The sequence below is a fragment of the Chenopodium quinoa genome, unplaced genomic scaffold (genome assembly GCF_001683475.1).
Source record: "Chenopodium quinoa cultivar QQ74 unplaced genomic scaffold, ASM168347v1, whole genome shotgun sequence".
Lineage (NCBI taxonomy): Eukaryota > Viridiplantae > Streptophyta > Magnoliopsida > Caryophyllales > Amaranthaceae > Chenopodium > Chenopodium quinoa.
The window spans coordinates 255,767-283,561 of record NW_018742287.1 but is presented as its reverse complement, the minus strand read 5'-3'; the positions used below and the strand labels follow the sequence as shown (position 1 = coordinate 283,561).

At 34.6% G+C, this 27,795-nt stretch overlaps 1 protein-coding gene across 1 annotated transcript; it reads right to left on the bottom strand.

Annotated features, from left to right (window-relative positions):
• On the bottom strand, nt 1–27,561 carry LOC110684955 (5'-nucleotidase SurE-like). The gene is made up of 9 exons (XM_021861404.1): nt 27,301–27,561; nt 19,257–19,351; nt 18,485–18,549; nt 17,245–17,288; nt 11,000–11,077; nt 10,070–10,223; nt 8,855–9,028; nt 756–815; nt 1–673 (listed from the first exon to the last, which is right to left on the bottom strand). The coding sequence occupies exons 1-9, from the start codon at nt 27,423–27,425 to the stop codon at nt 560–562; spliced, it is 909 nt and encodes a 302-aa protein (XP_021717096.1). The 5' UTR covers nt 27,426–27,561; the 3' UTR covers nt 1–559.
• Nucleotides 27,562–27,795: the final 234 nt, after the last annotated feature.

The window sequence follows — 27,795 nt, the reverse complement described above, 5'->3', positions numbered from 1 at the left end:
ATGTATTAAATTGGACAAACATTTGGTCATATATTGACCCTACCCAATAAGGGCTCTGTCCATTACAAACCCTGTCCATTACAGGCCTTATAAGCTTGATCATAACCCTATTATCATTAGGCTACCCTATCCAATAACCAAGTCTAGTTATAGGAAAAAGCGAAAGATAATTTACATTAAAAAGGGACATAATTTTATTGTTTTTGAAAATCAAGCAAATATTATGCTTATGTCAGGCCTTTCAGCCAGAGAGTCGAAGAACACTAAGAATATACAAAATTAAGCTACCTAAACACAACAGGGATATGTAAATTTTAATTCATACTCCCGATTTTATGAAGTGATGATTGACTTTTTGGAGGTATTCACTTTGACGGTAGATTTCATCATGAAAGCATTTTTTAGACACGACACTATCATATACGGAGTAGTTGAAGAGCAATCTACTGTGAAAGTCAAGATCTCAACAAGATATTATAACTCCATATAAATCGGAGTAAAGAATATTTATGAAATTAATGAATGACTAGTTTTTGAGAAGTTATATGGAACTCCCTAATCACAAGGCTGAGGCTGAAAAAGAGCGCTCCATGACACCAGGAAGCCAACCTTTGAAGAATTCCTGACATTCTGCCTCAGCAGGCGAGATTCCACCCAGAGGGGTAACTGATATCTGAATATACATGCATATGCATTAGTGCAGACAATGCAGCTATGCACGGAAATAAAAATAGCACATTAAAGGAATTGCTTACATATCCTTCTTGGAGAGATCGGGTATCAATATCAGTATCTTCAATTGAGTGTTCTATCGCCTGTGAGATAAAATGTCCATTTAGCAGGATATATAAACACCAAATGTTCAATAGATGATTTTAAGGCAATTAAAGTGATGAATATAAAGATGTATGCATGAATAAAACTCCAAATGCTCAATAGATGATTTAAGGCAATAAAAGTGATAAATATAAAGATGTATGCATGGAAAAATTAGAACTCCATATATTCAATAGATGATTTAAGGCAACAAAAGTGATGAATATAAAGATGTATGCAAGCAACAGACCTCTGCAAAGAAATAATTGAAAAGGGCAGAGAAACAAATTTTAAAAATCTAGTGTTTGACAAAAACAACAGCAATCGAATCCTTAATCCCAATTATGGGGTCAGCTACATGAACCTAACTTTTATCTCATACACTCACCAACCATAATCCTCTCCTTCAATTCCATTTTGTCCAATGTTATATGCTCTTTTTCTTAACTCCTTCGGGAAACCCTCAACCCTCTACTTTCCTTAGAAGTGTGTCTTCTGATCTCCACCAGACATGCCCAAACCAACGCAATTGGTTTTGTCTTATATTATCCTCAATGTCCACAACTCCAACATTCCTTCTACTATCTTCATTTCTAATACAAAATGAATCATAATTTCCAGAAAAAAACATTGCACACTATCCTTTTTCAGGAAATAAGTTCACAATTATTTTAAAGGAAAAGCGTCGCCCATACATACAAGGGGTAGGTTTAGTAAGGTCCCTAGGAAAAGATTGATTTGCAACAGCATGGCTAGCCCTAAAAGCATATTAGTAGCTTGGTTAGCAGTTCAATACAGACTTGCTAGTAAGATTAGGCTTTTACAGCAACATGATCTGATAAATCCATCATGTGTGTTGTGTGGCTCTGCTCCTGAAACATATGAGCACCGTTTTTTAGGCGTGTGTACTCAAATTGTCAAATGGGAGTAGGGAGAATAATGGATCAGTTTAAGAGCTCTAGGCCGGTTCTTGCTGTTCCCGAGGAAGGTTAGTTGGAATTGAAAAGTGGCTTGTTCACGGATCAGATATCCGAACCGGTTCGGATATCTGAGTATTAGAAATCGATATCCGAATTCGATCCGAAAATTTCGGTTATCCGATATCCGAAATTATTCGGATTGGATGATTCGGATATTAGTAATTGACTATGATTATTTTCTAAATTACAATGATTTTATCCCTTTTTATCGCTAAGTTGTACAACATATTTTAACAAAATAGTAGTCTTTTCCAATAAAATTAACATCAAATATATTAAGAATACTATAATAACTTAATAACACGCGGTCAGTTTCATATGGACATTTTAAATTTTTTAAAAATATTTCACTATTTCAGCCTTTATATTTCGGATATCGGATATCCGAAATTTTAAAGCCCAATATCCAAATCCGCATCCGATATCTACTTCTTCGGATTAGATTTTCAATCAGAATTGAAAACTCAAATCAAATATCAAAAAAATCGTCAGTTAAGGATCGAATTCTCGGATTCTGTGATAGTTTGTACAGGCCTAGTGAAATCCACAAGAAAGAAGAATAGCAAGGATACACTATTAATGTGTTTTGTTGAGGTATTCTACAATATGTGCATTCAGAGAAGAAAATGATGTTTGCTAGATCTTTACTTGTTTTCGGATGTTGTGATGATATGTCATATGTGTATTCTATACTTCAGCTAAGTTGTTTTATCCTCGGCAAATAAGGATTCTCCCCTTTTGCAGGAAAGCTAAGAAATAAAGTTTTGATCGTCACTCAAAAAGCTAAGAAATAAGGTTTTGATTGTCACTCCTATTCTCTAACACCAATTGCTAAGAATTAACTTAGCTTGAGCATTATTAACAGCAAAAAATGGGAAGAGGAAGATGATTTTTATTAAGAGGAAATTATGGCCAATGTAAAAGATGGTTTAATTTCAAGATTTGGATTCTCTCCCAATTTAGCTTAGTAAGCTAACCAAAAATACTAGATCAATATTTCACACACTGATCCCTTCCTAATCTTCTCGTATAAAGTATTGCTCTTAACTCATTTTACTCGTCTTCCTCTTCAAGACACTACCTAATATGCTCCTCCCCCCTACATTAGTTCATTACAGATTTCTCTTATAATATTCTACACGTGATTTTCTCCTTATGAAATTATGGTTGTCTACCACCAAATTGCTATCTTTGTACACAATCTATTAGTGACACTCTTCAAAAACCCACAAATCTATTGATGCAATGTAAACAATGAGATGTTGAGTCAATAATCATTCATAGAACTCGCTATTAATAAGAGAGCACTTCTGACAAAATTTAGTGCATGTTATAAATCTACTCATCAGATATTCACATAATTCAATAGTGGATGAGATATCATTCCCAACAATGATTACATAGTTTGTTAAATATACTCCCATTGCTTATACTGGTAAGTGGTAACATAGAAACATAGTCTTAGTAATTTCTTTCTTTTCTATGTATTTTCCTTATGTATGCTTTCTAGGAGTTTCCTATAAGTATGCTATGCATTATTTAGAATTATTGTGTTTCAGTCAATCCAACATCTGATGGGAACTGGGAAGTACTATGCTTGCAAAATAAAGCTCTCCAGGAAGCAAGTGTTTAATAAAATCCTGGGTTCCTACCATTTGCTTTGAATCTTGTGTTTTATTTAAGGCTCTTTATACTAGTGCCTCGCAAATATCAAAGCAGCCCCCCTAGAGAACCTCCAAACGAAACAACTTGTAATCGGATCCACTTGAGGCTCTTTATATTCATTCAGCCGCCACAAGCCCCAAACGACCCTTGTCGCCAAGAGTGTCCCATAGACGCCTATCCTACTTGTGTTACTTCGTGCCACAAGCCATTCCAAACACTTGGTTAGCACCTTCATCTCCCGTGGCCGAGATAGTGCCGCACGGATCCAGTATCAAAATACTCGGACCGTGACGCTAAGGAACAGACTTTAAGAAAACAAAAAGAAGATGAAAGGGGCATATAGAACCACTTAAGTTATCAACCTAATAACCTCATCCCCACCAAACCACCTCACCACCCCACTTGGCACCTACCCTTCACCTTCTTACCAAGCACTCATTACCATCACCGCCTTACATGAAAACCCTCAATCACTACACTGTCACATCAACAACACCCATGTGTTGGTGTTGTGCTTCAAAGATACGTTAGTTGCTATATCTTATTGTTAGGAATATTAGTTTCTTAGTTGAAATAATGTAGTGAGTAGATTAGTCAAAGCTTGGTAAAATTAATTAGGAAATCAGTTAGTAGTCAGTAGGTTAGTAATGTGTTGAACGAAACTATTGGTGGTCAAATATCATAGGGTTAGTGGAGTAATGTTAGTGGGTTTGTGTTCCTAAACTATAAGACCTATTAGTTAGGTTTCTTTCTATTTAAATGCATTATGTAAGTTGATTTCATAATAGAGAAAATATTGAGTTATAAGTTTGAGTTTGAGTTCTACAGCTTCCGTGCAATATTCTTTTCATCCCTCTTTAAAATATCCAACATGGTATTCGAGCTAATCCAGGTTCGATCCTAAGACAAAAACACATTACAAAAAAAAAAAAAAAAAAAAAAAAAAAAAAAAAAAAGAGATAGAGAGAGACGTGAGTGAAACAAGGAACATCGTCTTGTTTCATTAGTGCTTGTCGTAGTATTTTTCACGTAAGTTTTGTGTGTGAGTAAGCATGACAAATGGTGGTCTAAACTCGTCGTCGCAACCCTTAAATCCAACTTTTAAGGGCAAGAATTATCACATATGGAGTCCCAAATGAAGACTTTATTCAAGTCTCATATGGGATTTGGTGGAATACGATTATGATGAGCCAACCCAGTACCGGCTATTCCCGATCAACATTTACGGGAAAATCGTAAGAAAGATGCAAAGGCTCTATTGTTTATCGAATCGGCATTCGATGATGAGATTTTTCCACGAATTTCCGCTGCGCCAACATCCAACCAAGCATGGGAAATTTTAAAGCAAGATTATTTCGGTGATAAGAAGGTGATTGCCGTTAAATTGCAAACTCTACATAGTAGCTTTGAGAGCATGCAATGCAAGATAAAGAAACTATCCAAAGTTTCTTGTCTAGAGTATCTGGAATTGTTAGTCAAATGAAAACTTATGATGATACCATTACTAATGAGACTATTGTTAGTAAGGTATTGAGAAGCCTTCACAAAATGAAAGATTATAAACATGTTATTACTGTAATTTTGGAGTCTAAGGACTTATCAACATATACATTTAATGAGTTGATGAAATCCTTGATGGCTCATGAAGAGAGGATGGATAAGTTTACGGAGGAAAGTTTCGAGGAGAAAGCCTTTCAAGTTAAAGGGCAAATGTTGAATGGGCATTGCGGAGGTCATGGTCGAGATGGTCATGGTCGTGGTCGAGAGCTCGTGAAGAAAGTGGTGGTCGTGGTCGATTCGAAGGACAACGAAAGTCTATGGGTAGTATACAATGCTACTATTGCAAGAGGTATGGTAACAAAGAAGACCGATGTTGGGATAAGCAAAAAGATGAGCAAGGTGAACAATCTAACTATGCTCAAAAGGTTGAAGAGGAAGAGACTAGGCTCTTCTAAAATCTAGTGTCGTGGTTGTGTCATGAAAGTCGGGTGAGTGTTGAGAATTAAAGCGTGTCGAGTTCAAGTCGAAGTCCGTCGTTGCAATATGGTCATAGAAGTTAGGAAGTTGCATGTGGATTTGAAGCAAGGGGGTGTGTTGGTGCTGTGCTTCAAAGATACGTTAGTTGCAATATCTTATTGTTAGGGATATTAGTTTCTTAGTGAAAATAATGTAGTGAGTAGATTAGTCAAAGCTTGGTACTATTATTTAGGAAATCAGTTAGTAGTCAATAGGTTAGTAAAGTGTTAAACGAAACTATTGGTGGTCAAATATCATTGGGTTAGTGGAGTAATGTTAGTGGGTTTGTGTTCCTAAACTATAGGACCTATTAGTTAGGTTTCTTTCTATTTAATTGCATTATGTAAGTTAATTTCATAATAGAGAAAATATTGAGTTATAAGTTTGAGTTTTCGTTCTGCAGCTTCCGTTCATTATTCTTTTCATCCCTCTTCAAAATATCCAACACCATGAACTGTACCATTTTTACCACCGTCACAACGTCACCTCTTACCTGGTACACAACTAGCTCCCACAACACCCAACCCCAACCCCGATGCCGACGCTGACGCCCCTGATCTCTCTCCTCAACAAACCCGATCTTTATCTTCCACCTACATCACCTCTCCTACTCCCCCACTTCCTATACTAACACTACCTTAACCCACCACAACCACTTAAAGATAGAGTAAGAACACAAAAGTATATATAAAGCTCAGGAGTTAAAATTATAGATAGAAATGAAAGGGCCAAGGGGAGCCCTACCCTAACCTTCACCCTACAACCCCACAAAAATTAGAACCACCACTTCTATTAACATCATAGAGAAATTTTCGCCATCATAATCTGCTAGTCTTCGGTCTTCCTTTCACAAGATCGACATCATAATGGTTAGATTTGCCCATGGCGGTTTCAAAATTTGGAACCTCTGACCAAATCCAATGACCATAGTCCACAGGCCATTTTGTCCGCTAATATATGGTGGCTTCAATGAGAGTGGTAAGGTTCCTTGGTGGTTTTGGTGAATTAGGGAGGATGGGTGATGGTGAATGTGAATAATGGTGGTTTTAGTGAGGGTGATGAGATTAGATGGTGGTTTTGCTGAGTGTGACGAGGTTAAGTGGTGGCGGGTCATGGGCACGGTGGTTTAGGTTTTAGGGATAATTGAGGAGAGAAAGAGAGGTGGAGTTATAGGAATGGGTAAATTTAAGAGTGGGTAACTATATAAAATTAAGTCAGTAGAATATGAGCAAGTATGTATTATATAGTTAAAAATGAAGAATTATTCTTACAATGTTGCAACTTGTATATGACATTTCCGAACAAGGCAAGCGATGCAAGTATTTTAAACGGAAGTATATGTATAATTGTAATGTGTGCCACTTATTCTTTATAGTGACAATTGAAACTAGGATTGGTAGTAGTTTTTGGGCTGAAAATGTGACATAATTACTGGGTGTGGTTTGTAGTGGAAAACGATGGCAAGAAAGAGAAAGTAGGAGAGGTTTGCGGGTATGGTGTAGGGGGTTGGGATTTTGGAGAAGTATCAATGGAAAAGTAATCACAAAAAAATATTTTACTTTGTATAGGATAGGGCACTCAGCCACTCAAGATTAGATCTTACTTAATTACACCAAGTGTTTATTCATTTTTTTTTTTGGAAAGTAACACTTACAAATTAAGCTCTTAACTCGTACAAAAAAAAAAAAAAAAAAAAAAAAAAAAAAAAAAAAAAAAAAATAAAAATTAAGCTCTTAACTACTTTTCTGAATAGTCCATGACTGAAATATTTGCTTTAGGATCCAAATGACAGCCTTGTTCAAAAATCGCATCATCAGGCCCTTATAGAGACATTCTAACAGATTGTTAAAATTGTCATAGGATTATATCGATCATGGACAATCCTAAAGATCCTATGGGAAATTCCAAATTCCAAGGATCATGAAAATTCCTACCGGCAATTCTGCATGGGTGCAATTATGAGAATAATGCAACTTGCTTAACCAAATCTAGATAGCAAAACCATACGTTCTGGTTTGCATGATCGTACGCCCTAAATTGTATAAGGAGGGAAAAAGGAGGTTTTATGACATAAACCACATAAGGTACATGGTGCATAGATATAAGGTACATGATAAAAATATTAAAAAAAAATTTAAAAAAATTACAATAATTTTTTGGAAATATTTTCAACATAAAATTAATTTCTTTTATTGAAGTATTAAGGTACACGTCTTATACATATAAGGCACATGTCCTACAAGTATAAGGTACATGCTCGAAAGGTATAATGTACATACCCTATATGTATAAAGAACATAACCAAATTAATTTATTTTTTAAAAAAAAAAATTAATAATAAAAAATTAAAAGTTGGTGTTTTTTTTTTAACAAAATTTTAAGGTACGTGTATAAGGTATATGCCTTAAAATTATAAAGTACATCACATTAAGTAAAATAAATAAATAAAACAAAACACTAAAATTTCGTTAATAATTTTTTATTTTATTTTGCAAAATTTTAAGGTATGTGTCGTATAGTTATAACTTATAAGGTATATACTTATAAGATATAAAAAGTCCATGTCTTAAAACTGTATGGTACACCACATTAAGCAAAAAAATAAAAAAATAAATAATAAAGAGCAGAAATTTTTTTAAATAAAGTTTGTTTTTGCAAACTTTTAAGGTAGATTTCATATATCTATAAGGTATATGCCCGAAAGAAAAAAATAAATAAATAAATAAAGTACATGTGATGAAGTTATAAGATACATAAAAAAAATAAATAAATAAATAAATAAAAATTTGATGTACTTTTTAGTTTTATTGCATATACCTTTTGTGGTTCCCATCATAAGCATGGTTCTTCTCACATGAACTATATATCAAAAGTTATTTGTTATGTTGGAACCATAAGTTGGTACTATTTCTAGTTAATCAAAAGATGAGATCGTGAAACTATATAATTAAAAAAATTAAAAATTAAAAATTAAAAATTAAAAAAAACAAAATAGATTTACAATCAAAGTTGTGCCATGTCAGATGTGACCTAAGATGATATGAGCATATCATTTCTGTTTCCATGACATTGTGACCATTAACGTGAATGTGATTGATACCACATCTTCGAACACTGGTTTACAATACATATCCAGTCTCACCGACTCAATAAGGCCAATGAGTTCAGCTTATATTAATCACCAAAATAATCGGGGAAGTATATTGCATGATGTACTTAGTGGTCACAACTTACATTAAGAGACCCATTTTTTCATCATTTTTAGCAAATGGCAGAAATAGTTGATGCTTTAAATTCAAACCCTGGTGCTCTTATGTGTGAACCAAAAATAAGGTAAGGGTTGTCTCATTGAAGATAATAAAGGAAGATAAACATACCACTCTCCTAAAAAATTGTTGGCCTTGAGACACTGTTGATGATTTGACATCCAGAGACTCTGATGAGTCCATATCCATCTCCATTGTTGACAACATTTTTCCTTGGGCAGTGGATGTAATTTGCTTCCATCCCATTTTGAAGATACTTTTACCCTGGGTTGTCAATCTGTAACCCTGCCACAGCAATGACAATATATTTAATCATCAAACTTAATGGGCAAGTTCAGATCCTCATAAAAAGCTGTAAAGCCTATAATCAAGATATCAATAAAAGATGTAACGGCATTTTAAGAATTGAGTTTCTGAGTCTTGAAGTTAATAATGAACGACATTTGACATCAAATATAGGATGGCAGAAGTGTATAGGAATAACTGGCAAGCCACTATCAAGCTAATGCAACAATTGCTCTGAGTCTATGACCAATATTGATCCCCGATCATTTACAAGTTCTGAAGAACAGAAATGCAGGATCACCCCAAAAGTTCCAGACTAATAAGAATTGTTTCGGAAATCCCAGTGTAACCAATTTGAGTGATGATAATATGGAAAAGTACTTCCAAGCAGATGGTACTACTAAATTAAACAAGAAAAAAGAAAAAAGGAGATAATTAAGGCAGACAGGTTTTTCAACCACTAGAAGTAGGAGATGCTCACTAATCAGTTTCACGCAAATCAACAGAATAAACATGATGATTCCCCAAAACATGGTCAGGCCCGGGGGAAGGGAGGTAGGGGAATTGTAAAAAGTCTATGTGATTTCTAAATGAAGGAAAAAAATGGTAATAGTTTGATAATTGGTATAGCTACAATACAGGGAAAGAACCTCCCAGATTTGACCCCAGATGTAGAGTAAATCCTTCATTATACACATAGAAAAAAAGATCCATTTCTTCTGATATGGCACACTAACATATTGGGAAGAAATGGTGACCCTCCGTAAAAGCATGCACAACCATAAGAGGAAGTTAAATGCAACAGCTAATCAGAGGCAAGAAAAATAAATGCTTGAAAAACATATGGAAAGTCCTACATAGTTATCCTCTCTTTTTACCAGATTCAGATTATCCATAAAAAGTTAATGATTAAATAATTGATCAGATATTCAAGGAAATATAATAAATGGAAAAACAAGATATGAAGAGATCCTATAAGTAGGACATCTATTTCTCCCTAACCATGTTATGTCAGATAGCCTAATAAGATGCAGGAAGTACCTTGTGACTCCGAATATTTGTTGGCAGGTCTATATTTAAAAAGCATCTTTGTGGATAGGTTTTATTTTTAATCTCAGCTAGCACTGCATTTATGATAGGTAGACATGCTTCAGCAGCTAGACCATAGTCATCAATATTGCTCACACCTCCAACCCTAGAAAATTAGAATGGCAATCAACACCGTCAGTACATAACTAGTTTGCTACATCCTTAAGTAATGATGCATGCATGTAACATCAAGAAATGATAATGTACACCCTACACTATATCCTACTTGGACCTTCTCCGAGTATGCTTCCTCATAAAATGTTAGCTGCTTGTAAGTAACTTGTTTCACTGTAAAGAAGAAGAAACTAAAAACCAGTGCAGCCTATTTAAACAAAGGATGTTAAAGAAAGGATTCTCATTGTCCATGATCATAGGATAATTTGGGTTTGATTTTCAAATGCCCAAAACAAATGAGTCCCTAATTGTCTACAAATGGTATCTGGATGGCAGCAATTTATTGTTTAACTCACAGAGCAGAGTATCTGAAAGCTTCTCCCCCTACTTTTTTTTCTTTAAGGACAGAGTTGAGTTTGTTACGAACAGAAAATCAGCAGGACTGAATGTAAGGATATTTTAGGACTTTATTGGTGTGTCCTCATACTCTAGTTTCCATGCAGTTTTACACTTCTATCTCAGCAAACTGAGGTAGCTTAAGATGTCTTAGGCATGTAATCAACGGGAATTTATAACTCTAGAATACAGAATACTTGCCTACTAATATAATCAGCATACATGTGCATGTTGAAAGTGGAATATTAAACCATAAAATATTGCCAACTTGAGGAATTAAGGCTCATACCATTGATAAAACCCATCTATGTTGGCATTTAAAAGATTTTCACTAACCAAAAAATATAAGATAATAATATTTTAGATACATACCAATCATATGACAGAGATATTGCTGGTATATTGTTGAAGAATGCTTCTCGAGCCCCGGCTACAGTCCCAGAGTAAACACTGAGTGAATGATGAATGAAAAAGAGCATTACCACAGAATCAAACAGCATAACATAAGTATTGGAAACCATGACTATAAAGTAACAACACATACGAGTATTTGACAATTTCAAAGTTTAAGCGTCCTATTTATTTTCCTAAAATCCAACTCAAGAGGCCTTGTAAGCATACTTCCCAACTATAGATTGCATCACCCATAGGGACAATAAACACTAGGGTTGCAACCATAAACATATACATCCTCCGTTTTTTTTTTTTTTTACTTGCAACATTTCTGTTTTTTCAAGTTTACCAATGCATGATTTCAACCATTAATCTCTTATATTATGCATGAGTAAAAATGATAAAAAAATAATTTTTAATAAAGTAAACATTGAGACATATCTAACAAGATCTCATTTGACTATGTTTTCCTTTAACTACAAATCACAAAATGTAACTAAAGTGAAGTATGTAAACAGTGTACACTATAGAAATGTTGCAAGTAAAAAGATAACGATGGAAGTACATTGAGGAATAAACAGAACACAAGATAAGAAGTATATTAATTCCAAAGAATCCAGTAGGATTCGCCTACTTTGAAAAACAAATCAGCGTGTCATTGAAGTCTCATGTTCTAACTCGTAAGGTAGGCAGGTAATATATTGGAAAGGAGCTTATGATAAATACAAGCGAAATTCAAAGTGGCAATTAAAGATATGGAAGGTGCAAAAGAAAAGGGCAAGGAATATAGCCAAGAGGACATATGCACATATCCATCAAAGATTTAGTAAAAGTTCTCTATAGTAAACAAATTCCAATGAGATTAGAGAAGAGAGGGAAAAAAAATTGTTATAAAGACTCCAAAGAGAAATGAACAGACTTCATAGACAAAGAGAGAACAAAATCTCAGTAGTTTCATGAATCAAGAATATGGATGTTCACGTATTTAGGTTCCACCATATTTAAATGTTCAATTTGGCATGATTTTAACAAATGTCTAAAGGGGTTCTAATCAATTTGTATGTAGAACTAAGAACTTGTTCTCTTCACCTGAAATAAGGTGTTCAAGTCTACTTTAATTAAGGCCTTGTTTGGGAGTTAGTAGATACGTCCTCCGTTTCTTTATAGTTGCAACCACACTTTATCACAGTGTTTAAGAAAAGTGGACCTCTTATGATATAAATATATAATACAATTAAAATGGGGTTAAGAGGTCGTTAGGAGTATAATTAAGTGGGCCATGAGCTTTAAATAAAGGTAATAGTACCATCATTTTCACCATAAAAACCTTCCTTTTATAGTGTGTTGCAACTATTGTGACATTTCCATTTTAGGAAAGTTTTGCAACTATAAAGAAACGAAGGAAGTAGTTGTTACTATTAGGCAATTAGAGTTTGACTAGTTGATTGTATTAATTAGTTTGACTAGTTGGTTGTGTAAAAGTGTTGTAAGTAGATGTTAATTGTTAGTTGTTTAAGTATATGTAATAGCCAAAAATCTAAATATTCGATAAGCTTATTTCAAAGAGCTCTTATTATGAGCTTTTTCAAGAAGAGCTATTGAGCCTAAAAACTTTTTTAATAAGGTGTTTACCAAACTTCCAAATTAGCTTTTTCTGATTGATCACAACTCTAATAGACCCTCCAAAAAGCACCTCCCCAAACAAGGCCTTTGTCCAAATATTCCTAAATTAGTTTGGTAGTCTGATGTGCTGGTTTGACCAAACTTTGACCCGTATTATTACACTAATGTATTATCAAGTGAGAACTCCTTCAATTCATCTCGAAGTCTATTTTCCAATTATGTACCTTATTTTCATATTTTTTTTATATAAATATGATTTTATAGATATTTGTTAGTAAGTAAACGGATACAAGATTGATTTAATCTGAGTCTAGTCTAATCAGATCTCATTTGATTTTGACAAAATAAAGTAATAGGTTCCTGAAATAGGTTGAAGAGAACAAATTCTAATAAGAAAGATTCAATCCAAGGAAAGTATAGAAAATAAAAGTTCAATTATGGGGCTAAAGTAGGGATGGCAATCTAATCCAAATTCTATACGAGTCCGATTCGATTCGAAGGAAAATAGAAAAAATTTGAATCCGAAACCGATAAAAAAGTTCGAGTCCTAATAGGAGTCGGATCAGATTCAGTGTGAAGAGTCCGATCCGAGTCCAGTTTTTTACGTATGTGTAGAAATATGCTTGTTGTAAAAGCCCAATTGGAAATCCTACAAATCTAATTGCCGCCTCATTCCTCCTTTGTTTCATTTTCTCTCTCTTTCTCTTACCCCATCTCATTCTCTCTCCTTAATTTTTATTGAAAACAGACCCTCATTACTCAATACTCATGATAACATCCCTCATTACTCATACTCTTGCTTCACCTACATACTACCAGTTGGCAACGCCAAAGATAATAATAATTTGAAGACTCAAATATCAAAGCCTACACATCTTCTTAAGTTTCGATCTAGATTTTGATGTAAATAGTTTGTACTCATTTTTAAGATCTGAATTTTGAAGATTTGATTGTTTATGTTACATATTGTTTTGTAAATTTAACAAATTCGATAACAAATTATCACAAGCTCATGTTTTTCTTTCACCTTTATGTTTCATTTTTAATTTAACACCATTTTCTTGTGTTGAATTAAACCTTCAAAGATATTGGGAAAAAAAAAAAAAAAAAAAAAAAAAAATTCACCAAATGCTATTGAAATTTGCCGAATTCGAGTTCGGAGGTCCTAAGACTCCTATTGAAGCGGATTCGGATGCGGTTGGTTCGGATTCGGAGGCGGACTCGAAGGTGAATATAAGATTTATTTGTTAATCGGATCGAATTCGGACATTGTAGGGTCCGACCCGAATCCGACCCGTTTCCATTCCTAGGCTAAAGGTGACCTACGAAATATAAGATGATGGCAGGTGGGTGACTGGAGAAAAGGAACATATTACTGTTCTACAATGATGACTCCATAAAGTCCATAATCATCAATGATGGGGTTTACACATCACAACTTTGTTTGTAACCAAAATGATGGATACTGATTGAAATCAAAGTTCAATATTCAATCATTGTTGATTCCTCTAGGTAGCCTAATAGAAGAATAAGAAAGCCATAGTTTCCTGATTACAACACACCAAATTTACGAGCCAAATGAAACACCCTAGGAATAAGCTTTAAATTATTTTTAAAAAATTGCACTTACGCTAGAAATAACAAAATTATTCATATTACCTTCTTCCTTTCCTCACCCTCCTCTTTACTTTTCTCAATTTTTCCTCATCTCTTTTATAGGAATAGGGAAGAGAGCTTAGGTTGTGTAATTGCTCATTGGTCTAGCTCCATAGCACCAAACATGTATCTTTGAGTGTTTTAGGATATGAAGGTAATATTTATTTCTCACACCTACCATTTGCCAATTGTTCGATCTTTTTCCACTTGCATAACATGCCCAAAATTAGAAAAGTATTAACAATTAAGCATGTTTATTAGACATCATTGCGGGGTTAAGATTAACTTATGTAAGTGTGGTAGTTCAAGGATTGATCTGAAGCAATCCACACTTGATATGTTTATGGCCCTTTTAAAAGTCTTCCTCTTACTATAGTTTTCCTTTAGAAAGACTAATCTTAAGGGCACTTTTTTCTTAACTTGCTGATTGAGGAAGCTTCTTGGATGAAGAGTACTCGTATTCTCTAAGAGGGTTGTATTTCCCGTATTTAGTCTCATAACTCTTGTCACTCTAGCATTCTATATTTAAGAGATTATTAAAATACTTAGAGATATTCTTTTGTTTGGGGGTGAGAAAGGAGAGAAAGGGTCATCTAATTTTGTGTAACATCTGATCGCTTGAGGAGGAGGGAGATTAGCTCTTACTAAATTACTATCAAAAACATCTTCATGATGTAATGGAAAAAAATAAAATAAAATTTAAAAAAAATTAAAAATTAAAAATTTCCTCTTGTGCCAAATTCCTTATGGTATCAACCAGACCTAGCATTAGAATCCATCCTTGAGTTCCTTGGATTTCCTTATGTAATGCTTTCTAGGACTTTCTTAAGGTACTCTAGGAATTTAATATTCACTAGGAATTTTTTGTAGTTCCAAAAGCTATCTAGGGAGTGATAATTAGTGAATGAGAATTAAAGCTTCCTACCCTGTTTTATGTTGCTTCAATGCTTGTGTTTTGTTGGTACACCAACAAATTTTGTGTTTCCACTCATTGTAAAGCAACCATAACTCATTAAAGTTTCAATATAATTTTCACGCGATTGACCCATGTCTTTCAATAACCAATAAGCAAGAGTGTCCCTTCTAAAATCAAATGTTTGCTGATGTCACTACATTGCATACAAACCTTTTTCCACAAGGCTTATACCCTTGTCGGATAATAAGTAAGAGTGCTTCACATGATCAAGTGTCAAAACGCTCGAACTATGACTTATGGTTGGGTGTGCCAAGTTGATTCACAAGTGGGTCACCTTATAAAGGTGAAATAGGTCGCATCAAACACGTGGCAGGTCAATAGTGGGCAAGCCAACAAACGAATAAGGAACTATTGAAACGAAGTAAGACAAAGTGACCACAACTACAAAATCATAGGGTTATCATTTTAGCCCTATGTTAACAAAAAAACAAGCCATCATAACCTTGTCAACACATAAGCCATTTTAACTCAATCCTAACCTTATACCCATTGGGCTACCCTATCCATTAAAAAGGTCTAGTATCAGCTATCAAGTGATCAAAAGTAGGCATGGTCTCTACACAAACATAGAGCACATAACGAAGACTAGGCCAATTAAGTGTATGCTATAAGTCATCTTTGCTCTCCCCATAATCAGGTTTAAAGTTGGTTTGGGTACTAAATCATACTTGAGGAGGCATCTCAGAAAAGGGAAGGCCCTTTACTTCACCTTTATTACTGGCACTTAACAATTAACATGATCTCCTTTTATAGAACTTAATCCCCAAAAGTGGAAGTTGGGTAAATTAGGTAATTCGTTGGGCTTGTGTAGATAGTGCCTATTCCCATTCTCCAAATAAAAGGCTATGCATGGTAGATTAACAGGTCCTTTCTCTTGTAATCTCTCTATTCTTGTTCGTAAATATCTATCACAAGTTTGTCCAATCTCTAGAAACCTGTTATTCAGAAATTTAAGGTCTTGGAGAAGGTAAAGTCTTTGCATACATAGCATTATAGCATACTAGGCTAGGTATAGCACAAATGACAATCTTCAAATTCACCACCCTAATGAGTGCATTTTCAAATGTTTGGGTGTATGTAATGTTCCTTAGGCCTTGTGAAACAGGAAAATCACTTTTTGTTGGACTGATAGCTAGCCCTCTATTCTATATCATCTGCACTTTACATTTGAGAGCTGAATGGAATAAAATGAGAAAGCTTCTAAAGTGATTGACATGCCTAACCAGTATATAGGTTTTGAGGCTGCAGAAGAATAATAGGCTTTTGCTGGATAGATGTACAGGTTACAAGACCCCGATGGATAGAATACAGTTTTTAGCCTTGTTCGGATGTTTTTGTATCATACGGTTTTTATAATCAAGAAGAAAATTCTAATCACCAAATGCAGAATGACTAAGATTCTATCTCACATCGTGCACAGCCAAACTACCATCATGAACAAACTTACAATTTCTGTGAGAAACAGAGCTACAAAACAGTGACTAGGAACTACATATGGTACCCTAATTAACTCAAAATAATCCAATGGTCTATGATGTGCACTAGTGCAACACACCAAATCTTCATCAAATAGATTCACCAAATTGAAGCTCTAGCCTCTGACAAAGCAGCTGCACCAAGTATCTCCAAGATTAGTCATCCACTACCTCCTTAGATCCACATATAGAGATGAGACTACGAAAGACTAGGAAGGGCAACATATTTAAGCATCAAATCCGACACCAATTTTCAAGCATCAACATCCAATCTAGATCATCAAAGGCATTCTCTCATCTTCTTAAGAAAAATAAATGTCGGACCAGTTTTCTGCCACCAATTCATACAGTATAACATAAAACTTTGAGTTTATGCACTAGAAAGGTATGCCACTATGCCCTATGTTTGACTGGATGAGATCTGAAAATTTTAAGCTGCGTAGAAGTTAGAACAACAGTAGAAAAAAGCTGCATAGTCCATGGCAACAACTTACATATGATAACCACAGTTACTTCCCATATTTATGCCACTAAGTACCTGCAAGCAAACATAAAAAGAGTTGGCCAAATCTGAGATAAATGACTAATGCAAATAAAAAGTCAACATATCAACTTTCAATAACTGAGATAATAAAGGTCTTCTCAGGGAAAGAGGGAAGGAGGGATGCACTGGCTAAAATTCATTTGGGAGTTTCTCTCAATAAAAATAAAAATTAAAAAAAAGGTACAATCGGGTAAATAGCATAATATTGCCAACTTGCAAGAAGATTCAATGGTTCAAAAAACCTATTTCTCTTTACCACAACCACCCGATAAAAAGTGATTTAATTTGTATTGGAGATGCATGAGAGCAGTTTCCACTTCATTTTATAGAAAAATTAGTTATCAACAATCTCATCATTGTTGCCAAGGCTGGTTCCAAGATATACATAAAAAGTACTACCTTCATTCCATATTCAAGGTAACATCTAATTTTTGCACAAAGATTAAGGAAAGAGAAAGTAGAGGTAAAAAGTGAGAGGGTGGGTAGGTGTGGCCATGTGGGCCTAAGGAGGCAAGGACCCCAACTATAGCTTAAGTTTAACAGTAGATATTCACCTAAATCTGGGACATTCCAAAAGGAAATCCAATTAGAAAAGGAAACGCTGTATTTGTTTAGTCAATCCATGGTGTTGTCCTTTTACCATCTTTGTCTAAAACCTTTTACTTTACCCTTAACTTGAAATGCTTATTGGCATGTCAAGACACTTATTTTCGAAAATTGAGAAGTGACAATGTGAGATAGAGAAGAAGAAAAAAATGCAAATTGTAAATCAATCATGTCTTCTAATATCTAAAAATTAATACTTCAAAAAACTCAAAGATGCAAACTTGGCCTCTGTTTCCAACATAACCAGCCCACCAATCAATAACAATTTTATTTTGGACTTTAAGTAGTAGAAATTTAATGGAAAAGTAAATTTATGGAAATATGTAGAAAAGCAAGACTGTAGAAATTACTTGTTTTCACTTGTTTGATTGTTTGAGCAAAACTACTGAAGAATGAACTATTTTACCTACTTTTCCTTTGTTTAATTAGTTTGATGAGGATCCATAGTTTGGCTAGTTTAATGAGGAAAATTATCAAAACTCATAAATGAAGTTTAGATTTCCACATTTTTCCACAATTTTCCTTGGATTTTGAAAGTAAAGCTCATGTGTAAAAACTATTTAGAAAGAGATTTTAAGTTATACCAGATCCGGAACTGATGGAAACAGAGCATCTGAGATTCCCAAAGAAGAACAATCTGCTGGCGTGCCTGCAAGAAGTAAGCATCATTACCATTAGTGTCTTTACTAAATATAACAATTATCAAGCAAAAATTATGTTTGGTAAGCATGAAATTCTAGTATGAATGCTTATGCAAGCATCAACCAGCCACGCATGACTCATGAGCACCAAATAAAACAGCAAGTGGAGCAAAATCTGCCCTATCTACAAAATTAAACCAGATACTCATTGATCCTGATTGCCTCATTTACCCATAAACTGGCATTCTAAAAAACAAAAAAATACTTATCAGTTTACGACATGCCTGAACAATTTGTAGTGTACATCCTTAAGTAATTAGATCAATTTCTAAGTTGACCAATTTCAGTAGATGAGGCCTTACATAAGACTCTGGTCAGCTACATTTACCCTGTAATAGCCCTTATTAAGTTATCTAATGTTATTGTCTCTTTTTAGTTGGCCTTTGTATCAGAATTTGTGCAAGTCAATACCTCAGATAAGGAAACCCAATACTTGTTATCTTACCTTTAAAAAAAATTAAATAAATAAACGGGAGACTTGATAGTTGATTCCATATAAATACAGTCAACATAGGATTTTAAACAAAGCTTCAACAGATGCGACTTTTTATGGCCCAGTGAGGGGCAATATCAGAGAAAATGAAAGACGAAAAGGTCGGAAACCAACTAATTAACTAGTAAATAAAGCAGAACTATCTTAAGAGCAAAATGGAACCTGCAACTGCAAAAGCTGTGGCACCCTCGATCTCCACTTTCTTGGCAGCAATAGGATGACGCCAAGTGATCCCATGGCTTACAGCTGATTTTTCCCTGTAAGCACCAGTGTGTTACTACTTTACTAATATGAAGCAATCGAAAACAATAGTCTAATTAGCAATATGTTTGGATGTCACTGAAAAGCTATGGAATCTTATATCATAAAGTAAATTGTACATCACAGAATTAATCCTTAGTCTATCCAGATTAACAGCCCAACAATAGCTCAAGCCATGACCGGCAAGACGTTATCAATGTATAAAAAGGCTCAAGGCGCACCAAGGCGTTTCAGAGTTCCTTGCTCCTAAGGCGCTCCTCGGTGCACCTCATTGAAGTGAGGCGAATATTATCAATAAAAATAATTCTGAAAAAATCTGTGTGCGCCTCAAGGGTGTGCCTAGGCGCGCCTCTGTGTGCCTTACCTGCACCTCTTCGAAATCATCTTGCCTAGACCACAAAAAACACATGACCCCTAACGCCTTGCGTCTCAACGCCTGGGCGCGCCTTTTCAAACACTGGTCATTACGACCATAAGCAAAAGGTAGAATGCGAATGATGAGCACAGTAACCTTCTTTGGACAAACTCTTAAAAACAGGTTATATAATCATTTTCAGTTCCTTAAAAGGGTAATAGTGCATAAATGCATACTGCATAGAACACTAAACAAATAATTTATGGTATAGTATAATAATCTTCAATAGTTAAACCATGAACTTCCAAATCAAGGATGTAACAGAAAAGACTACTAGAAGACCTTTATGTCCAACTAGGAAAAAACTGAGTGTTTCCTAAATAAATAAGCTACCAAGCATTCGTATAATGTAACAACAAAGGATACATACATAGAGAATTGTATACCTTAATTTAAACTTTCCACAGCCACATATCAAGCAAGATCAGCAAACACAAACTTAATGTTTCTTCAATTATACTCCATTTTTACAGAGATTTCTTAAAGAAAAGTCTTTCACATAATTTAACAGTAGAGCATCCAATACATTGGATTAGGCAAGACCTTCATAAGAGATAGGATATTGGATGAATAAAGGAAAATGGTTGTTAGGGGACGCAATATGGGTCAATGGGTCGGGTTTGGTTTCAAGTCAAATTTATGTTGTGCTGAAATATTAGAAGTTAGTGTAAATCTTTTCCATTTCTATTAGCCTTTCTTTTCTTGCCTCCCCCCTTCTGATCATTACTTACATAATTTACTTTGGAAGTAGAACTATTATCAGAATTCTTATCATGGTTTCGAGTTTCCTCTTCAATTTGTAAATGTTTCTGAATTTGTTCCAAAGTATAATCCTTAGAAGTATGCAAATTCTTCCTATAATCATTCCAACTAGCAGGTAATTTGCATTTATCCCCACCCCCCCCCCCCCACCCACCACACAAAGAGTTGTTCCGGAATGGTTATAGCAAAATCCTTAAATTTAGAGGCTATAAGAAATTCATGCACTAAGTCTAATACAGAAGAAGAATCATTCATGGTAAATTCAAAAATTGCATAGTAATAAACCTATCTACCCCTTGCTTTCCGAATTGTAATATATTTCCAAAGAGTCCCAGATTTCCTTTGGATTCTTCATCGGTATGTAGAGATCATGGCGATCTGAAAGATGATTCACAGAGGGTTGCATAGTGCCTCGTCCTCAACATCAATTTCATCTTCAACACACTTTTTGCGTTCAGCCTTCACAACATCAATTTCATCTTCAGTCCATTCAGGAATGGGCTTAAAATCAACATCAAGAACTTCATGGTGATGAGAAAGAACTTCATGGTCTCTTTCCATCGAGTAAAATTGGAACTATCAAATCAATCAAGTTTTCCAGCGTCACCAACACTCTTCATGACATTCTCCATGACAGAAATTTAAAATTGCTTTAAGATTGTTAGAAGAATAACTATGGGGAATGAAGAATTAGGAGACATCTTTACATTATCCTTAAAGCAATTTTGACCACCAAAATTGCTTTAAGATTGTTAGAAGAATAACTATGGGGGAATGAAGAATTAGGGGTCGTCTTTACATTATCCTTAATGCAATTTTGACCACCACTATGATTGCTATGGGTTTTGGTTAATATGCTTCCAAAGGTTTCCTTAAGTAACGAGATCAATTGTAGCAACGTAATTGAAACTCCCTAAGAACACTTATGAACAGTGAGAATAGAATAAAAAAAATACAAAGAAAATTTTGACTTAAGTTATAATTGGAGACCATGAATACTTATAAAGTTTAAACTTGTTTTAGTCAAGAGTCCCCATTTCCTAACTTAATTAATTAAGATAATCTGATTTTCTAATGAATAGGCTCGATTAACTTCCTTAATTATTAGTAGGAAACTACTGGTTGCACACTCGCCCGCCCGGTCGAGAATTACTCACATGCCCAATCGGCTAAACCCCCCAAGTCCAGCAAATTAACTAACAAAAGTCCAACACGATGCCCGCTCAATCGGGCTTTACAACCATCAGAAAACAAGTTTTGCTTCGCACCGATCAGGCTAACGCAGCCCGATCGAGCAATAAAACTATCCAATTTCTGGATATGTCGCACCCGATCGGGCCCGTGGTCGAAGTCCTAACTTTCAATGAAAATTGTTCATGCTCCAAATATTTAAACTTAAACACTTGCTCTGAATGTGGGACTTCCTTCCCAACATCAAGTTAAATAGAATAAGCTAACTTCTTCTATTCTACCAATGTAGGACTTCCTTCCCAACATCAAGCTATGTAGACTAAACTATATAAACCAACTTATATTCTACTAATGTAGGACTTATTTCCCATCATTAAATAACACCTATTATGAAAACTGCTTTGTAAGGAATCAATATTTAGGGGAATAAATTAGAGGTTTGTTATGAGGGATTTTCTATAAATAGGTCTCATTAGGAAGAATAAGAATATGTTGAATATTGTGAGGTTTGTTATTGGGAGAGAGTGAGCCTCGCAAAAGCTCATATTGGGAGAGAATCCACCTCTCAAAAGTGGAATTATCGTTTAAATTAGTGCAATTCTCATCTTATCACTATAATCACCATTTTTCTTCTTATTTTCTGTCATTTTTAGTGTTGGAATCTATGACAGTTCCTAACACTCAACTGAGTATACAAGTGCAATAGGTAATTTATGTATATATCACATTGTACTAGGCCCAATATTGTATTGCAAACTTTCTAGATTTACTAGCAATCTTAGTGTTGAACCTTGGAAAGCTATTGGTAAAGTTTTGGTTTCTTAAAAAGAACCAAAAATCTTAGTTTGCATTATAATAAATTTCCATCTGTCGAGGATTTTTCGAATGCTAGTTGGATTACTAGTACCGGTGATAATAAATCTACTAGTGGGTGGGTTTTTATGATTGGTGGAGGTGTTGTTTCTTGGGGTTCAAAGAAATAGACTTGTATTACTCATTCCACCATGGAGGCTGAATTTTTAGCCTTAGTAGCATCAAGGAAACAAGCAGAATGGTTGAAGAACATGTTATTATATATAGAGTTGTGGCCACAACAGATGTCAGCCGTTTCTTTGAACTGTGATAGTGAAGCTACTTTGTCCAGAGCTTATAATAAGATTTATAATGGGAAATCTAGATATATTAGTTTAAGAAATGCATATGTATGTCACTTAATATCAAATGGGATAATAATTGTTGTGTATGTACGATCTTGTAATAATTTGGCGGATGCTTTTACAAAAGGATTACTAAGGGACATGGTGCATACAATGTCCAAGAAAATTGGTTTAAAACCAATTATTTGACCAATTACAATGGAAACCCAACCTTTCCTATAATACTACCCCTATATTAAAGATTCAATGTGGTAGCAACAAGTTGTTTGTAGATGATATATTGATTATTGTTGAGTACAATCGACAAATATGTAAGGGTGAGTTTTAGACTCCTAATGAAATTTCAAAGGTTATTTTTTGTACTTTACCTATATGAGCATAGAGGAATGGTGTCATTCCTAGCAAAAGTATATTTTACTTTTGGAGATGTTCATGAATACAAGGATGAGCACATGGGCAAAATAGTGCTACCAATTCTAAGAACATTTGGTTTAACAATGTTGTGTGTATAAGATTATGGTTCAAAGCTACATGCTACCATTTATTTTATTGTTACTTTGAAAGTTTACACAATGTGGAGGTTCAAATCGATAAGATACCTTCACCGATGCATAATTTATTTTGTTGGTTAAGAACATACACCAGTTTTGAAGATCAAGTGGGGGATTGTTAGAATAATCTTCATAAGGTGTTATTTAATAATGGCAAATAAGCCCCAAATTGGTAGAATAGAAGTTGGTTTATACAGTTTAGTCTATATAGCTTGATGTTGAGAAGTCTCACATTGGTAGAACAGAAGAAATTAGCTTATTCTATTTAACTTGATGTTGGGAAGGAAGACCCACATTGGTGAAACAGAGGAAGTATAGCTTGGAGCAAATGTATAAGTTTGACTATTTGGAGCATTAACAATTTTTATCGGAAGTCAAGGACTTTGACTACGGGCCCAATTGGGCTAAGTTAGCCCGATCGTAGGGCGTGCAACATATTTAGAAAATGGATGGTTTGATCGCCTGATCGGACTACGTTAGCCTAACTGGGCGTGAACCCAAACTTGTTTCTTGATGGTTGTAAGGCCCAATCTGGAGCGCGTTTAGTTGGACTTTTGTTAGTTAATTTGCCCAACCGGGCGAGCTTAGCCCGATCGGGCGCAAGTCTAATTGCTCTCCGTCAAATTATTCGCTCGACCGAACGGGCTTAGCCCGATCAAGCAAGTGTGCAACCGGTAGTTTCCTACGAATAATTAAGGAAGATAATCGTGTCTAATCATTAGAAAATTAGATTATCTTGGTTAATTAAGTTAGGAAATTGCGACTCTTGACTAAAACAAGTTCAATGATTCTTCTTTCTATTTTTCTTATCCTTTTTCGAAGTGTTCTTACTTCTTAGGGAGTTTCAATTACGTTGCTATAGTGGATCTCGTTCCTTTGGGAAATCCTGGAAGCATATTAAACGAAACCCATAGCAATCATAGTGGGGGTTAAAATTGATTTAAGGATAGTGTAAACACGTCCCTAATTCTTCATTCACCATAGTTATTTTTCTAACACATTCCATTTACAATGTTTGTAGCAAACAACCCCTAAGTGTAGTAGGCTAGAAGATTGGAGAGGAACGGCTATGGAAGTAACAATTCTATAACAAAGTTGTCCTTGCAAATGAAGAGGATTATTGAAAACCTATTGATAGGGGAATGGGCATATAAATAATTGTGATATAGAATTAAAAGATAGTCACAAGCTCAAAGTTAAAACTCTTATAGGAAATGACTGAAACTTATTTAAACAAAATAAGTTAAGATAAGTTCAAACATAAAAAGCTCATATACAAATTAAAACAAAATATTAGATAAGTTCAGACAGAATAAACCAAACATAACAAAGCCTAACCTGAGTTTTATTGCCTAAAAGATTTCTTTTAATTTTAAAAATTATAGGTTCGTAAGAGGAATAGCTTAATCAACAAATCAAAAGCACCATAAAAAGTGTTATTAGGGAGGACAATTTCAATAACATACTAGAGTGTTTGCGTATTATGATATCAAGCAAATTGAACTGATAAATTTACATGATATAACGCCTAAGACCTGATAAGAAAGTTGATAGAGCTCGAACAATGGTAGCTTCTTTTACTATATTCTTCAACTTATCCAATTGGGCCTCCTTTCACATTGCCAGAAAGGCAGAAAGTACAAATAAAAATATTCGAAACTTTTCAAAGGGTTTTTTGTTACAGGAAAAGGTGATAAAAACTAGAACGCCCTTCTGAAATAACTATTGCAAGGATCAAGCCCACAATAATATGGTGGATGTTGGTTCAAATCTGCAAGTTTGGGAATTAAACAGCTAACCAAAAGCAAGTAAAAGCATTTGCTGAACAGCAAGAATCTTCAACAGTTCAACTCTTCATAGCTAAGGCTGCAAATTAGCTAATACTTTGAGTATTGGTCAAAACTCCTTTATTAAGCACTTTTATATGATAAAGCCCGAACAAAATTTATAGGCTTGTGGTAAACAAGTCCAGCTCCAACACCTTTGTGTTCAGCTCATTAATCTTCACAAACAATCTATAGCTCTTTAATAATTCATTTCATAATATTGTTAACAACTTGTTTTAACTCAGATTTGTTATCTCAAATTCACAATGCTTTAAAAGATTGTGGAATAAGTTCTAAAAACTTTTACCGACTCCTAAATGGCAACCAAAGTATTAAATGGAAGTCAACAACTCATGTAGTATTATACTCTGTATCAAATAAAATTGTGTGCTCTATCTATAAGTGCGGTTACTTCATTATGAACTCTAAAATTATACTGGTTAGTTTATATTAATTACTCCATATTAGCTAACTAGAATTGTAGCTTTGCTAGTTGCTACTTGCTTTCATTTATCAAAATTATAATGATTGGAGTTACAAATTTTAAAGCTTATTTATCAATAAAGAATGTTTAAATTGTAAGTTTCACTATAAGCTATAACTATATAGTTATAGTCAAACAGTTGGACAAAGTAATTTGAATTAAATTAAACAATCCAATTAATAGTCAAACTATGTTTACTGATGATTATCAAGTCGCTTACAAATTGGATTGTTTAATCAAATTCAAATTGCTTGGTTCAATACTTCAATCTTAATTCCTTTTTATGTAAAGGCAACAAAGGCTTTGGCTTGGTTTAGACGTGTATCAACATAACAAAACTAAATAAATTACCTAAAGACTCGATCATAGGAAGACGAATGACCATAGGATGACGAATGATAGATAAGGTATTACAGAAAAATCACTACCAAGCGTACAATGTGGTCTATGTGATGGGATTATCTGTTTTCAATTGTCAGTGACTCACTGTAATATGTACTTCCTATTTAACACTCCGATAACTGAGCAAAGGTAAGGTCGGTAACTGATTCAAGACCAGCAAGCCAACATATTAAAGGTAACCGTAAGAAAACGCAATAATCAAAAGTTTAAACTAATGGCTATGATTTTAATTCTTTTGATCTTTTAAGCAAGTGTACCATGCAAGACCAACCACATTAAAAGCTTAGGCTGATTGTCATCGAATTCAGACCAGTACAAAAACTAATCTGATAAGAATAATGCTTCATCAATCTCTAAAAAAAAAATATAAGAAAAATAAAAATAAAAAAATCAATTATTCAAGTTTTAAATAATTTTGTTTCTAGAGTTAGCAAATCATCGGAGTACAATTTTAATTTTGTATGGGATGGTACCGACACCGATATTATATTGGATCCTGTCTTTTGGATCATTTCGTATACCGGCATATAACCCATATCAGCTTCCGAAGTCGGTCACGTGGAGCTGCTTCCCACCATGTGGACACCCACCGTCCACTTGACATACCCGCTACGTGAACCAACACGTGGCACCAGCTTGGGGATTTCTATAAATACCCAAGCATAACTCACTCTTAAGATACGATTTTTCTTAACCAAAACACTCTTAAACCATCTATTTTACTCATATCTTCCATTTTGCTAACTTTAGCATCGGAGCGGTTATCATCGGATAAACCCCAAGGGCAGCTAATCTGCGTTGACTGTGCAGGTACCCTGTTAGGTGATAAACCATTACCGGTCACCCGGAACAAATTCGAAAACGTAAAATAACAAAGTTGTAATTAACGAATTATTTCTTTTATTTTTTTTCTTCTATTCTTCTAACAATTAGATGTAACGACATCCCCAAACTCAAATAGAAACAATTTCTTCAGTTAATTTTCTATTTCAATGGCAAAATTCCTTTTCTATTGCTCAAATTCAGAAATGCAATTATCAAATCAACATTCGGCAGTAGAATTAACATAACAGCAATCTTAATTTTGAAGATAATATATTAAAATTGCAGAGAATTAATAGGAAATTGAAGATAAAACAAAAAAGTGAAGAACATACGAATCAGGTGCACAAACTCGAACATGGTAAAGATTGGTGGAGACAAGGACGCGCACTAATGCTCGCAAGCCAGGAGCGTCGATACCATCGTCGTTGGTTACCATGATCGTCGGTAAAACCTCCATTATCGTCGCCCCAAGCTATTACAGTGGCAGGAGCGAATGAGCGATCGTACGCCAGAGTGACTGGGCAAATATTCCACTGGCTTTTTTAAAGAACACAACCACTAGTCCTCCCTCCTCCGTATAAAAAGACACACATTCAACTCTGTAATATAAAAACAGTTGTTTCAACTTTATGGTTATCAATTTGAACTCTTTCCCAAATTAAAGTCAAGAAGAACCGCAATTCCCAAATTGCAGCCAAAGTTTTAAGAATTCCCAAAGTACCGTCCACGTCACCGGTTCAGGGGGAAGAAATTTTAAATCCGGTCTACAGCAAAACCGCTACCTGAAGCAGCGGTTTTTACTAATAAACCGCTACTTCAGGTAGCGG